The sequence below is a fragment of the Xiphophorus hellerii genome, chromosome 2, assembly GCF_003331165.1.
Source record: "Xiphophorus hellerii strain 12219 chromosome 2, Xiphophorus_hellerii-4.1, whole genome shotgun sequence".
In the NCBI taxonomy this organism is placed as follows: domain Eukaryota; kingdom Metazoa; phylum Chordata; class Actinopteri; order Cyprinodontiformes; family Poeciliidae; genus Xiphophorus; species Xiphophorus hellerii.
The window spans coordinates 4,247,459-4,262,203 of NC_045673.1; the positions used below are offsets into that span (position 1 = coordinate 4,247,459).

The 14,745-nt window shown below is 40.8% G+C and overlaps 2 protein-coding genes across 2 annotated transcripts; both read right to left on the bottom strand.

Annotated features, from left to right (window-relative positions):
* Nucleotides 1-8,019: 8,019 nt before the first annotated feature.
* foxl1 (forkhead box L1) lies at nucleotides 8,020-9,946 on the bottom strand. The gene has a single exon (XM_032581005.1). The coding sequence runs from the start codon at nucleotides 9,323-9,325 to the stop codon at nucleotides 8,408-8,410; it is 918 nt and encodes a 305-aa protein (XP_032436896.1). The 5' UTR covers nucleotides 9,326-9,946; the 3' UTR covers nucleotides 8,020-8,407.
* Nucleotides 9,947-12,940: 2,994 nt separating this feature from the next.
* Nucleotides 12,941-14,249, bottom strand: exosc6 (exosome component 6). The gene is made up of 2 exons (XM_032581015.1): nucleotides 13,912-14,249; nucleotides 12,941-13,596 (listed from the first exon to the last, which is right to left on the bottom strand). Exons 1-2 carry the CDS (start codon nucleotides 14,187-14,189, stop codon nucleotides 13,050-13,052), a joined length of 825 nt encoding a protein of 274 aa, XP_032436906.1. The 5' UTR covers nucleotides 14,190-14,249; the 3' UTR covers nucleotides 12,941-13,049.
* Nucleotides 14,250-14,745: the final 496 nt, after the last annotated feature.

Genomic DNA, 14,745 nt, shown 5'->3' on the forward strand with positions numbered 1-14,745 from the left:
AAGAACAATTTAATTTGTACCCTTTTATAAGGCACCATAAGATGCTTCTATAAGCATACTGACGTTTTATTTTGTGTTATTTATTAAAATAAATTTAAAAAGCGAAGGAAATGTTATTTTTAGAGTATTTTTTTCTTCTTCGGGGATCCGTTTGGGTCTGAAGTGTGAGTTTCCCTGGAAGGATCTCAGAGGGTTAATATTGTAACCCAAATAATTTCTTAAGCATGAGAAAATGCAGCCGGGTTTATTTGTTCTTGCGTCCCAAACATCGACTTTGATTATTTGACATAATTTAAATAAACCCCAGCCATGACAGTGATCCTAAAGGAGAAACATTTGAGCAGAAACAGATGTGACAGGAAAAAACCCCGAACGTGTTCCTGTGCAGTTCGGTTCGTCTGCTCCGTGCTGATGGAGACAATGTGCTTCAGAGGTCCGGGCTCGATCTCCACGCCATTTCCAGCTCCGCGGATAAATAAACAGCGGTCACGCTAGCTGAGCTCTGATTGGATGCCACGCAATGAGCTGTGAAAGGCCCGTCAGCGGTGTCACACTATGAGCGGCCCGCTCCGGCTAATTGATGCCAGGCCTCGGCGCAGTCATGCAAACCCAGGTTCAGACGTGAAACATGAGGGTCGGTCCGTTTAGTGTCGTGGATGGACGGCTGTAGGAGAACATTAAGTCACATTAAGCCTCTTCAGTCACAAAAAGGATTTACAGCAAACTTTACAAACGAGACCCAATTAAAACACTTTACAAATCAAGTTTGTGTAATGCACTTCAGGAACCAGGCAGTTCAAAGGGCTTTACTTCATAAAGTCACAGTCAGCAGCTGAAACATTAAGTTCTGTCACACATCAGAGTGCTGGTCAGTTTTTCATTCATTAAGGTTCAGAAACACTCGAAACAGGTAAGTTTCTGGATTATCATCTGTTTTACAGTTTTATGGAAGTTTATTCCAGATTTGTGGTGGATAGAAGCTGAATGCTGCCTCTCCGTGTCTGGTTCTGGTTCTGGGTGCAGAGAAGAACCAGAAGATCCGAGAGGTTCTGGAAGGTTGCTATGACAACAGCAGATCTTTAATGTATTGTGGTGCTGAGCCGTTCAGTGGTTTAGAAACTAACAGCAGTATCTTAAAGTCTATCCTCTGAGCTACCGGGAGCCTGTGAAGGACTTTAGAACTGGGTGATGTTCTCTATCCTCCTGGTTTTAGTCAGAACGCCAGCAGCAGCGGTCTTTATTTTTTTAGGCGGATCTGTGAAGACACTGTTGCAGTAATCAGTGCGACTAAAGATAAATGCATCAGTTTCTCTAGATCTTGCTGAGACATGAGTCCTCTAATCCTGGAAATGTTCTTCGGGTCAAAATATTGCTGAGTTGAAATTGATAAAGTGTCCAAATGATCCGGTCGCTCTCCGCGGTTCTGAACTGATTTGAATTGGTGTCGTTTCATCATTAGTAGCCTGATGTTTCTGTTGCTCTCTGGGTTTGTTTCATGCCAGATGGATTTCAGAATGACATATTCGCTCTCTGTGGTGGTGAAACCTGTAAGCTCCGCTGTTACGGGCTTAAAGTTGTAAAGTTTAATGTTGTAAAGTTAAATTGTCATGAGCTTTATTATTTGGGTATAAAGTGCCCGGTCACTAGCCCCGCCCCCCGGCCCGACTCTGACTTGTTTGCTAATGCTTCAGGTCACAGAAGGGCGACTCTGTAACTGACTGGATCTTTTCAAATGCGACCTGAGTTTATACTTTAAGGTCGCATTCATCCGACCTGAACGTCATTGATACTCAACAAACGTCACTGTTCTGCGTCCTGATACGAGCAAGTGAGAAGGAAAACAACAAACATGGCGGAATGAGGATTAAGCTGTTAATGTGCTGGTTCCGGTCGGACAACAACTCCAACATTGTAAGATATGCTAAACCATTAGCATCCATGATTACTTCCGCAAACACAGAACTTCTTCTTCTTTTTTGTTTATGGCGGTTGGTAAAACACTGAGCACGCTCTCCACGTGTGACGTTATTGCGCCCTCTACTGCGCATGCGGGATACTTTCAGGTCGTTTGCAGTTCACACAGATCACCTTCGAGTAGCAGAAATTTGGACGTGTGAACGACCACGCCAAAAAAATTATATTAACACCAAAAATAAAAAATGTGATTTGCTTACTAACGCCTGCAGTGTGAATGTAGCAAAGCTCAACGTAGATCCCAGACTTCCAGGTGGAGGTAGGACCCACATTCCCGACCTTCCCAAATCCAATTTCTCTCCCTTCAGGACAAACTCCGATGCGTTTACAGACCCTCTGGAAATGCCAGATTCAACAAACATGTTGGGCTTGTGAGAGAGCAGCTGTGCAGCATATGTCCTCAGCAGTTTGTTTGGCTTTTAGGCCGCGGAAGAAGAGAGTGAGTTTGTGTGGAGACAAACCGAACACGGTTCTTCAAGGGGATGTGTGACGTCGCTCCACTTCCGGCTGGATTAAGTGTTAAAGTCAGGGTGGTCCCGATCCGAGGGTGGTAATCCTGCTGCCGCGTACAAGCCTTCACACACACACACACACACACACACACACCCGCACACACACACACACACACTCCCCGTGGGATCGTGAGTGTTTGTTTACAGTTGGAGAAAGCAAAGCTGCAGAGATGTTGAAACATTTTCTACGTCTCGTTTCGCGGAGCCGAGGGTCCAGGATGTTTTCCTTCAGAACTTCGGTTTGTGGAGCTTCAACAGCAAGATCCAAATGTTAAACATACAATAAATATTTGTTTCTGTGCGTCGCAGCGCTGCCGAGCACACATGCAGGAATCATTTCCATTTTTAGGCCGAGCTTCTGAGAAACAAAGAGGAACGGGATGTGAGAATGTTCTGTTTGGATTTTACTTTTTTAATTCAGATTTTTTACAAATAAGTCCAGAGATTAAAGTTTTAGAGAAAGTCATAAAAAATTAGATGAAACTGATGCTTCAAGGTGAGGAAACACGTGATGAACACGTTGTGTTTTCCATGACGGAGCTATTAAAAAAGTATTCATACAATTATATTGGTTTTACAAATCAATTAAAAAACCTTTAACTGATTTTTACATGATAATGACAATTAAATTAAAATATAAAACAGGTGATTCCCAGCCAAATTTATTCCGTTTTCTTATTTTATTTTTATTTAAATTTTGATTGTCAATTTTACAAAATAAAATGTTTAAATACTCTAAATGCCAATTAAATCTCCCGTTTAAGTTGTACTTATATTCTCATTTTGACAATTTGAATATAAATCAAACATTTATTCTATTTAGATTTTTACTTTATTTTATTCTGATTCCTTTTACTCGAAATAGAATTAAATTTAATGTAAAAATGTTTACATTTAACTTTTAGCTTTTTATTATTTATTCTAAAACTAATAGAACATTCTAATCTTATTTTTTGATTTAGTTTTGTGAATTTTGCAACATAAAATGTTTAAATTTTCTAAATACAAATGAAATCTCTCATTTTATTTCCACTTGGAATCAAAGTATTTTTTTATTTGAATTAAATGTATTTATTTATTTTTTCTGCATTCTTGATGTATTTGAGGAAGAGAAACGAGTTGAATTGTTTATTTCTTTTGCGGCGTGATGAACTGAGAGCTGCTGTGAGTCTCAGAACATCAGAACCAGGTTTGGGTCTGATGAGGTTTCGCCAGAACTCCTGCTGTGTTGCTGCACATCTGCCTGTGTTTGGGTCCGTGTTGTAAACAGCATCAGTGCCTCTCTGGCGGACAATGTGACTTATTGAACTGAGTAAACCTTACGTGATTAGCGGCTAATGTGTCCTGAACCGGGTCCATCCGTCTTCATCACCGCCCTGCCCTCCCGCCTGGTGCTGAGTGTGTATTTGGACAAGTGGAGGTGGTTTATGCAGGGAGTGAAAACATATAATAAACACCAGGATTAGAAGCCCTTTTGATCCGGAAAACTCCAGACGGTGATATTTAGAGCTCGATTCCACATGGAAAGAAGTTAATGACTCCTCTCGTGTTTGTCTCAGAAACCGGGCCGAACACTGAGACATCGAGACAACATCGGGTCCAAAATGCTCTGAGCTGATCCGCTGGGATTTCTGAAAGCGACGCGACTGACAATTAGCGGCGGTTCACTGAGATTTCCTGCACATTAAATTCAGCTCAGTTCAGACTGAAAACACTTGATTAATCCCAAAGGGAAAATAAAAGTCATAACGGAGCTCAATTTTTTTTTTTCACGTCCTTGTGGGTTTGGTGCCGTGGTAGCAGTCAGTCTTGCAACGAAGCTAAAGAAGCCTCTGACTGAAGACTGTCGCTGCATGATGGTCTGAACATGCCAACAGCTCAATACTCAGCAGGAACAATGTTCTGCACTGCTAATCTGCCTCTTTTGCTTTTGCCGCTCCTCTTTAAAGCTGCAGTAACGTTTACAAAATATGTTTTTTTTCCATATTTGCTAAAATGTTCACCATGTTGTGATACATAATGAGACAGATAAACTGTGAAAAGATCAAGCTCCTCCATTTTCTGAAGAAAAGCACCGCTCCTGATCTAGAACAACCAATCAGGGCCAGGAGGCGGGTCTTAGAGCTGACAATCAACCTAGTGTACCTTGTGCTAAACGTATTGATGCCGAAGAAACAATTTACTGTTCCAGGAAAACAGTCTATCATCACTAACTAGCAGTTAGTGCAGCAGTGGTGTAGCAAAAATCAAGGGGAGTTTGTGAGCAGCACATACATGAGAGTGACTGACAGCGGTAAGACCCTCCTTCTGTCTCCCACTCACATCGTTGAGTGAGTGGGAGAACTGGAACTGTTTTTTTCACAGATTATAGGGAATGAAATCTGAAGTTATCAGGCAGATGCGTTAAACTTATAAATGGTTTTTCAGCAACAGGAGCTTCTTTTAGGACAATAATTCACCGTGTCGCCACAGGTTTTCTTTAAACTGATAATCTGTGGAAAAGATTGATCTCCTTCTCTTCCTCCATGAGCTGCTATTGCCGTCTGAAGAAATGCACCAAAAACAACCAATCAGAGGCAGGAGGCGGGCCCAAGTGGATGATTGTCAGCGCTAAGACTCGCCTCCTGGCTCTGATTGGTTGAGCCAGGCAGAGGAGCTCAATTTTTTCACAGATCATCTATGTCATAGTGTCAAGACATAGTGACAGCTTCAACAAATTTAAAAAAAATTACATATATTCATATAAAAGTTACATATTACAGCTTTAATACTGATTGAAAAGAATTGGTTCCACTGGCAGATTATTTCCACTTATGGGGAAAATATCTTGTTATAAATGAAATGGTCTGCCAGTAGAACTAATATTTTATTTATATAAATATGCAGGAATTATTTACTTAAAGCAAGCTCCTATATCTTATTTCCACTAGAAATTAGACCAAAAGTACTTGGAAAGACTTTGTGTTTTATAGTGGAGTCCATTTCTCAGGTTTTTGAGGATGAATTGAAGCTGAAAAACAATATTAACTATATTAGGCTGAAGTACATTTAGGACGGTCAGAAGAGGCTCTGATGATATTTCATAGGATCCAGTAAAGCGTCCGGTGCCGGTCCGTTTGTTTCCTCTCACAACAAGTAAATCTGACAGGATTTCCTCACAGTCTGAGGAGTTTTCACAGGAGGATCTGTTACCGTTCAAACACAAACCAACAGTTAATAATCCGCTCCATTACAGGAGATTCAGGGATCACTGGAGGATGGAGAGTCCTCTCCTCTCCTCTCCTCTCCTCTCCTCTCCTCTCCTCTCCTCTCCTCTCCTCTCCTCTCCTCTCCTCTCCTCTCCTCTCCTCTCCTCTCCTCTCCTCTCCTCTCCTCTCCTCTCCTCTCCTCTCCTCTCCTCTCCTCTCCTCTCCTCTCCTCTCCTCTCCTCTCCTCTCCTCTCCTCTCCTCCTCTCCTCCTCTCCTCCTCTCCTCCTCTCCTCTCCTCCTTCATAATGTTTTATTTACACATCTGCCCAAGGAATCCTATACACAGGAAATGCTTGTGATTGTGAGGGAAGTTTATTTATTTCAAACAAACATTCCTGATTTGCTCAGCGTTGGCCTCGCAGCTCCTCTGTGGAGCGTGGGTCTATATTTAGACATGATGGCGATGCGGCGCTCTGATTTCATGCAGGTGACAAGTCGGAGTACGGAAACTTAATGGAGCCTCGTTTGTTGTTTTAAGGTTTTATTGTAACAATGTTGACTTTTTATCTCATTTTATCAGCCTGTCACATCAATGTTGAGAAGTTTTACTCATTCCAGGCCTTCTCAGTTGCTTCTTCTGCAGGATTTAGGTGAGGTGGAGGGCTGGACTTTGACTAGGCCATAATTTTCAGCTGTTTGGATTCGGGCTCCATTAATTTGACCAGGAGTCTGCAATCTGAGGTTCCAGAGTTACGTTACGTCCTCCAAACCGATTGTTCATAAAACCTGAGAAGTATTTTTAAACATAACAAGAAAAAGCAAAAGTTTTTACATGTTTTTAATGTTTTTAAATGTTTTATTTGCATAGATTCTCCATAGCAATAAGGACATACTGTATTTCTCCATTTCTAATGTGACTTTCAGTTTTCAGTTTTTTTGGTCATTTTAATTTTGTTTTTCTGCATATTTTCTATGTTTTTAAATGTTACATTTGCATAAAATCTCATTAGGAACTAAAGACATCTTTCTTAATTTTAAATACATCTGGACTGTTTCATCCAAGAAAATAATTTGATTGTCTTCTTGTAAAGGTTTGACATTTTACTTTGTTTTAAAACATAAAATTTCATATAAACATCTAGTACTAGTGCAATAAAACATAATTTATGCAGCAGATGTTCATAAGACTTAATTAATGCCGATCATAAGGGGGAGAAAATGGCTGCTTCGGTCGCTGAAGTGGAAGTTTTATAATCGGGGGATGTGGCAGCATAAACCGGAGAGTTTGGGTTCAAAACAATTATAAAATCTGAAGTTTTGTTTTTATATTCATAACGTTTAGTTAAATTCTAAATTTGTTTGTTTGTACATTGTAAAAAACCAATTGCAGCAAATTGGATTCACTTTCATTATCAGTAATTTTGTCTTTATTCCTCTTGTTGCTTCCTGCTCTGATCCTTCGTTTGATTTATTTTAGGATTCCTGCAGCATGTTGTCTGCAAAAACAAAAAGCTGACATCATGATCTGCTTTGGATCGAGCAAAAAAGATGCTAAAAGGTGCATCTTTAGCATCTTTATTGCTAAAAAAAACAAAGATTTTTTTTTTCTGCAAAATATTTGAACATGTATTTGTAGCGTTTTTGACACCCGAAAACAGCAGAAACATCCTGGTTCAGTTCTGCCTCCATCAGCAGGGTGACGCACAAACACACTGCAAAAATCTTACAAAGTATTTTTGATCTTCTAGTGCAAATATCTTAGTACACTGGAAATAATACACTTTATTTGAAGGGGTGTGGATAAGAGACATGAACCCTGTCATTAACACGAAGGAGTTTTTATTAATGTTTATGACTGTTGTCATGACGTGTCATTCTGTAATTAATGACACGTTTAATGGACTTTCAATGCAACTGTTATGTCAGTCTTATTCAAACATCCCTTCAAATAAAGTCTTACAGAAAAAATAACTTGTTGGTAACTTTTCAGGAAAATAAGAGTTTGTTTTAAGTCGATAATTCCTTCATATTGATTAAAGCAGTACTAGTTCCCCTGTCAGATTAATCAATTAGTACAAGACATTTTTCCCATGTTATAAGTGGAATAATAGTGCAACTAACACTTTTTTCTTCAATATTAACTTATTGACTTAAAACAAGCTCCTATCTTGTTGAAAAGTTACTTGTAAGTTACTTTTGTCTTATTTGAAGACATTTTCCGTAAAGAAACTTGACCAAAAATGCTTGGTAAGATTGTGTGTTTTTGCAGTGCAGTGAACTAGAGTCTGCATGATATTTTCTGATTTCCTTCTGTTAAAATAAATCAATAACAGCAATGCAACAGTTTGATCTCTACCTGAACTTTATTTTTGCAACATTCCAACGCAGAGCTGACCAGTTTATATGTTTTGGTTACAGCGTTCAGTAAAGTTAATCCTCACATTGTTTGGCATCTCCAGGCCCTGTCGTGTTAAATTACAACAACAAAAAATGCATTTAAACGTGCTTGTCTGCAACAATAAAAAACAAGAAGTCACACATGAACAAAAACATTCAGTAATTACGCCTGCCTTTCTCCCTGTTGTTCTGCTGTATTGTTTTAATGCCGATGATGGTGATGAACGTAATAAAAATGGCGCAGATCTTGTGGTTTCTGGGTAAATACAACTTTGGTTAGCAAACTTTTACGCATCTGTGCGCAAAAATCCTTGAATGTTTTTGCCCGCTCCGCTTCAGTGGAAGCGCAGCGCTGAGTCCGAGCAGGTGAGAGACAGGTAGGAGCAGAAGGGGAGTCCCACCTGGACCAGGTGATGGGGATGCGCACTGATGAGCGGGGGGGCGCAGAGACTCTCCGCTGAAACGTCCAGGACGCGGCCGCGCGCTTCGTCTTGATTTTTGGATAAGATGCTCTCGATGGTGAACCCTTTGGACCTGTCCGTCCTCTGCTCGTTCGCTCTCGGTGTTTGCTGTGCTGCAGCGAGCAGGTTGGCGCGCTGAGCCGATCCTGGATCAGCGTGGGGTTCCGTGGAAATATGCGCTTTTTGTCTCTGTGCGACTGGATTCTGCTGGGTGAACTTTAAAAGAACCGGTTCTGTGTTCGGCTCTTTATTTGGCGCCGGTGCTGTCCCCCAATCAGAGTTCAGAGTTTCCCTGGACGACACGGCGACTTTTGCGCGTCTCGATCCAGGATCTTTGGAGTCTGGCGCGTCCTGCTGGCTCTTGGCCCTCCTCTTCCTGCGGCGGTAGTTTCCGTTTTCAAACATATCCAAACAGCTGGAGTCCAGGGTCCAGTAGCTGCCCTTTCCCGGCCGGCCCTTCTCTCTGGGCAGCTTGATGAAGCAGTCGTTCAGCGACAGGTTGTGCCGGATGGAGTTCTGCCAGCCCTGCTTGTTGTCCTGGTAGAAAGGGAACCGATCCATGATGAACTGGTAGATGCCGTTGAGCGTGGCGCGCTGCCCGGGCGCGCTCCTGATGGCCATGGCGATGAGCGCGATGTAGCTGTAAGGAGGCTTCTGGGGGGGCTCCTGGGACCCCGGAACTAGGCTCAATGTGCTGTCCCCTCCGTACAGGTAGATCAGCGGGGTTCCGGAGAGGCTCAGAGCCGAGGAGGAGACAGCGAGCGGCGGCAGGCGGCCGGGGAACAGAGCCATGAGGGGAGCCTCTGCTTCACCGACTGACTCCTCACACTCATGGGGCCCCAGAAAACTGTCCAGAGCTGTTGGAGGTTTGTTGCGTTATGTTGACACTGAAATGGGAAATAAACTGTCCATCAGTGCCGGTCTGTGTTCCCAGCCCACCCACATTCATTCAAATTTCACCGAACACCCCCCTCTCCACTCCTCCTCCCTCTTCTTCTTCCTCCGGCCCGCAGCCAATGAGGGGCCCGCTCATTCCCCTCATATGTTTACAGAATTAGTGCTTGATAAGTCTGCCCACCCAGGCCGAATCAAGCTGTGTTTATTTGGACAAATTTCCGGGCAGCATTTCCAGAAACGCGCTGATGTGCTGTTTGAAATCTGCAGGTCCAGCCCTGCTCAGAGATCTGCCTCTCCACAGACGGAGGACAAGCAAACCGGGAGGGGGTCACAGAACTAAAAACAAAAAGTAAATGACTTCCAACAGTTTCTCTTCACTTATTTATGAGCCTCGTAATAAAATCCTGACGCGCAGGGACTAACTTCTGTATTAATTCAGAGTAAAACTGAGCAAAAGTGACAGGGCTCTGCACTGCAAAAACACACAATCTCCCCAAGTATTTTATTCTAGTGCAAATATTTTAGTAGACTTGAAATGAGACAAAACTAACTTAAAAAAAAACTTTTTAGCGTGATAGGAGGTTGTTTTAGGTCAATAATTCCTTAATACTCATTTTAAATAATACTAGCTCCACTAACAAATTATTTCAGGAGAAAAACCGTTGAGCGAAAAAAACTCTACTTTTTCATCAATATTAAGTAATTATTTACTTAAACAAGATATATTAGTTTTCTCTTAATTCAAGTGTACTTAGATCAGGCCAAAAATATTTGGGAAGATTGTTTGCTTCTGCAATACTCAATTTACTCTGAGTCTTTCATAATTGCTCTTCATGGAGGCCTTAGTCCTCCACGCGGACGTCGCGGGTTCGATTCCCGGCCCCGGCGACCTTTGCCGCATGTCCTCCCATCCTTCCTGTTTGCCTACTGTCGCAAAAAATACCAGCCACTAGCGCCGCAAAAACTCTTCGGAGAAAAAAATAGAGAAAAAAAAAATAATAATAATAATTGTTCTTCATAATTTGGGCTACAAATACAAAAGAACCAACTCGTCTTTGTAATTGGATAAGACAACAAATGCGGTTTTTTGTTCTTTTTATAGAGTAATTGTATTCAGGATATCTGCAGGTTACAGCAAGTCAAATTCAGGAACTTTAAAACCCTTTTTAATGACACTTTGATTTAAGTTTAAGACAAACTAATAAATAAAGGTAATGGTTGTGGGATTTTGCTAGCTAGTTAGCAGCTAGTTACCGGTAGCAAGTCGAGCGCAATGTCTGCGGGTGGCTCAAACTTTTGCCTGACAGAAAAGTCAAGTGAGTAAACTAAATAAATAGAATATACAATATTAAATGGTCATCAAAAATGTAAGGCAAATTTATTAATAATAAAAAAGAATTTAAGAAATTTTAAGGCCTTAATTTTAGACACCTGAATTTAAGACACCCTGGAAGTGCATAGACATTGAAAGAGACTAAAAGTGCCTATAATATTATTCTTGATAAAAAAAAATTTAGCAATTAGGTTGGAAACTGAGCTTCCTCCCATCTTCATAATTTCTCTGCAAATTTTAGCATTGTAGAATGACATGTATCATCCTCTTTTTGCAAAAGTTTTGGACTTTTCTTTGTTTCAAAACAAAAAAAACAGAAAAAAACATGACAGAGGTTTAAAAATAAATTTCATAAAGTGCATAAAAAATAAAAATTGTTGTTTCTTCAAAAGATCAGATAGCTTTTGTGGTTCTAAATAAGTTCTATTCAGCCGGAGTGAAGGCAATAATGGCTGTTAACGTGTTTAACTGGAGTGTGCTTTATATTGGGGATCAAAAAACTGTCAAAAATAAAAAGAAACTGCTGTTATTGTTTGTTTATAACAAAACATTCCAACTAAGAGCTAAGATGTAAAAAATAAATGGTGGAAAAGTCATATTCAACTCAGTGTTCAGATAATTGTGTGGATATTTCTGTCAAAAGAAAATATTCGGATCCAAAGTTTGAATTTTCCGGAGTTGCTGCAGAGGTGGATTTCCTTACAAGGACAACAGAGTCGGTGTATTATTTGGAGATGGGAGCATGATGCTTTATATTCTGTATTTTCCTGTTTATAGGTCAGAGGAGGATTATAACAACTTCCCAAGTGGGCCCAGCTGTGCCCTGCTTACATTAGGGATTCAGAGCTTTTTGGTGAATAAACTCTGAAGTTTGCTCTGTTTCTCTCTCAGCAGACGGTGATTCATTAGACAATTAAACTAAACTAACATGCAAGGATGAGATGAGAGCTGAAGAATTCAGGATCTGACATTTTAATCCTTCACAACACATTTAAGATCCATAAAGAGACACTGAGTGACTTTTTGCAGGTTCTGGAAATTACCAGTTGCTTTCTGGAGTTTACGGATTCCATAAAGTAAACTTTACGTTGTGAAGTTACCAGTAGATTCCAGGAAAATATCCAGTAAGTTCTGGAAGGTTCTACATTACAAGTCACAATTTAGTAAAGCTGGTCTCTGAATGAACCCTGTAAGTTTTGGGAAAGTACCTATAAGTTGAAGGTTAAGTTCTGGAAAAAATCTGGAATATATCTGCGATAAAGCAACAATTTCCAGGAATATCTATTATTTTATGTTTGCACCACTACACTGTGAAAACACAAAATCTTACCAGGTATTTTTAGCTAGTTTCAAGTGCAAATATTGTAGTATACTTGAAATAAGACAAAACTAACTTAAAAGTAACTTTTCACCAAGATACAGGAGCTTTGTTTAGGTCAGTAGTTCCTTAGCTACTTATAAATATATATATACCGGTACTAGTGGAACTAGTACCGGTAATAAGAAATAATAAGAAATAATCTTATTATTCCCATGTTCCCATGTTACATGGGAACATTTACATTGTTCCCATGTAAATGAAAAAAACCTGCCAGATTAACTGGTACTTTTTACTTGAACTAAAACTCAAAAAGACTTTTGAGTTTCCAAGTCACAAATTATCCAACAATCACACAACTCTAGTCAGCAGCTATTTTTTTCTGCTGATCCAAAGGCTGCAAAAAGAACAGATCAAAATCATAACTCCTTCACCACCGTGCTTGATAGTCAGTATATTTTATATTCACTGTACTACACTGCAAAAACACAAAATCTTACCAAGTATTTTTGGGCTAGTTTCTAGTCCAAATATCTATATATTTCAGCAAGGTATAGGAACTTGTTTTAAGACAATAAATTCTTGCAGATTATTTAATTTAAGACATTTTCCCCCATATTATTAGTGAAATAATCTGCAAGTACAACTAGCACTTTTTCATCAACATTAGAGAATTAATGCTCCTATATCTTGCTGAAAAGCTACTTGTATGTTTGTTTTGTCTCATTTGAAATGTATTAAAATATTTAAAGTTGAAACTAGACCAAAAATACTTGGCAAGATTTGGTCTTTTTGCAGTGTAATAAACTCTGAATCAGGAAGCAAAGGTCCAACTAGTGTATAAAAACAGGTTTGCATGTTAAGCTATTGAGGAATGAATAGTTTATTTTTTGTAACACTGCAGATGAAAAACAAGTGATGTTAATGAACATAAAGACAGAAGAAAAGAAGTGAGTCCAGAGTGTCTCTCAGCTCTCTGCTGGTGGCAGAGCCGCCCTGCGAACGGCCTTGATCAGAGCCTGCTGGATAACAGGATACAGTTTATAACATCCCTCGATGCAGGTCCGAATCCCTGCCGTCAGCGTCTCCTCCGCCATCTCACCGTCCGACTGCAGCCCAGATACCTGGTTCAGACTGGGCAGGAACGCCACCGTCAGCCCGCCCTGCTTCTCCCCGCTGCCCGACCTCCAGCTGTTCTCTTCCGGGTACGTCGGGTCGACCACGTAGGAGCCGCCATCCTGGCGCAGGGAGCAGCCCAGCACCAGGTCGTACATCTCAATCCCGGCGTCCGCCAACGCCATGGAGGCGCAGGTGACGGCGTGGGCCAGAACCGAGCCGCTGTTCTCCAGAACCATGACGTTGACCTCGATCTGAGAGCGCGGATACTTATGGAGGCAGACGGCCGGCTGCAGGCTCTCCTGGAGCATCAGGGAGAAGTCCTTGTCCTGGCTGCCCTGGATCCAGGAGCCACGCTCCGGGCAGGAAAACGGAGCAAAGCGCATGTCGGTGGTCAGTCTGAGACACGGAAACACAAACACACACACACACACACACACACACCCACACACACACACAGAGTGAGCCAAAACACACCAGCACTGTTTTCAGACTGGAGTCAGAAAACAAACCACAGGGCTGGGTGATACAGCTTGAAAATAAAATCTCTGATTTAGTTTTCCATACTCAATTCAATTTAGATTTTTTAAAGTGTTTTTTTCTAAAAAAAGAAATTACAAACAACAGAAAATATTTTCCAAAAGAGCTTTTTTTAATTTCAATCCTGCTTTCGACGACTGAGAATAATAAACATGATTAATAAACAGCCCTTACCGTCCAGATTTCATGTCAGTCTCATCTTTCCGCTCCGTCTCCCGCGGTCCGTAAACGCAACACAGCACCTTGGTGCTTCCAGCCTCGATGTAAGCGGAACCTTTAGCTTGACTCACCAGGCCGCAGCGGACAAACACCGGCCGCACGTCAACTTGATCCCGCTGGCGACCGTCCGCTCTGGGTCCGTGAGAAGGGAGAACCTTGGCGGGTCGGGACCAGAACAGGAGCGGACTCTGAGACGTCTCAGGCCCGCGAACTCGCTTCGTATCGGTCGGCATGACGCGCTGAAGTGAACCGCTAGACAAAACGGTCCCCGGTGAACTACACCTAGTGGAGAAACGTTCTTCTTCTTCTTCTTCTTGAGTTTATTGGCGGCTGACAACAAACTTTAAGTAGCATTACCGCCACATACTGGTATGGAGTGTGGTTCGAGATGGACTATCTATTTATATAAATATATATATATACTCCTACAAATAACAATAATGAATAAACTAAATAAATAAATCATACATATATATATATATATATATATACACACCCATTCATCCATTTTTATACTTAACTTTATACTATACCCCTCTAGATCATGCACATATTCACAAACACACCTACTATAATCAAATTCTGTGAAACAATTTAGTTTTCTTTAAATATTTAATAATTATTTGTATGTGTTTACTCCCCAAATTCTTCCTCAAAATATCTAATAAATTAATCTTTTCCTTTATACATTCAAACTCTCTTCTCATGTATCTTCTTTCTCTTTCATACTTATGACATTCTAAAATAATATGCTCTATTGTTTCATATTTTCCACAGTAATCACATTTG

Coding starts and splice junctions, on each gene's coding strand:
- exosc6 (XM_032581015.1), bottom strand. CDS start 14,189: ATGCCGACCGATACGAAGCGAGTTCGCGGGCCTGAGACGTCTCAGAGT. Junction 13,597..13,911: donor ACTGACATGAAATCTGGACG/GTAAGGGCTGTT, acceptor TCCGTGTCTCAG/ACTGACCACCGACATGCGCT.
- foxl1 (XM_032581005.1), bottom strand. CDS start 9,325: ATGGCTCTGTTCCCCGGCCGCCTGCCGCCGCTCGCTGTCTCCTCCTCG.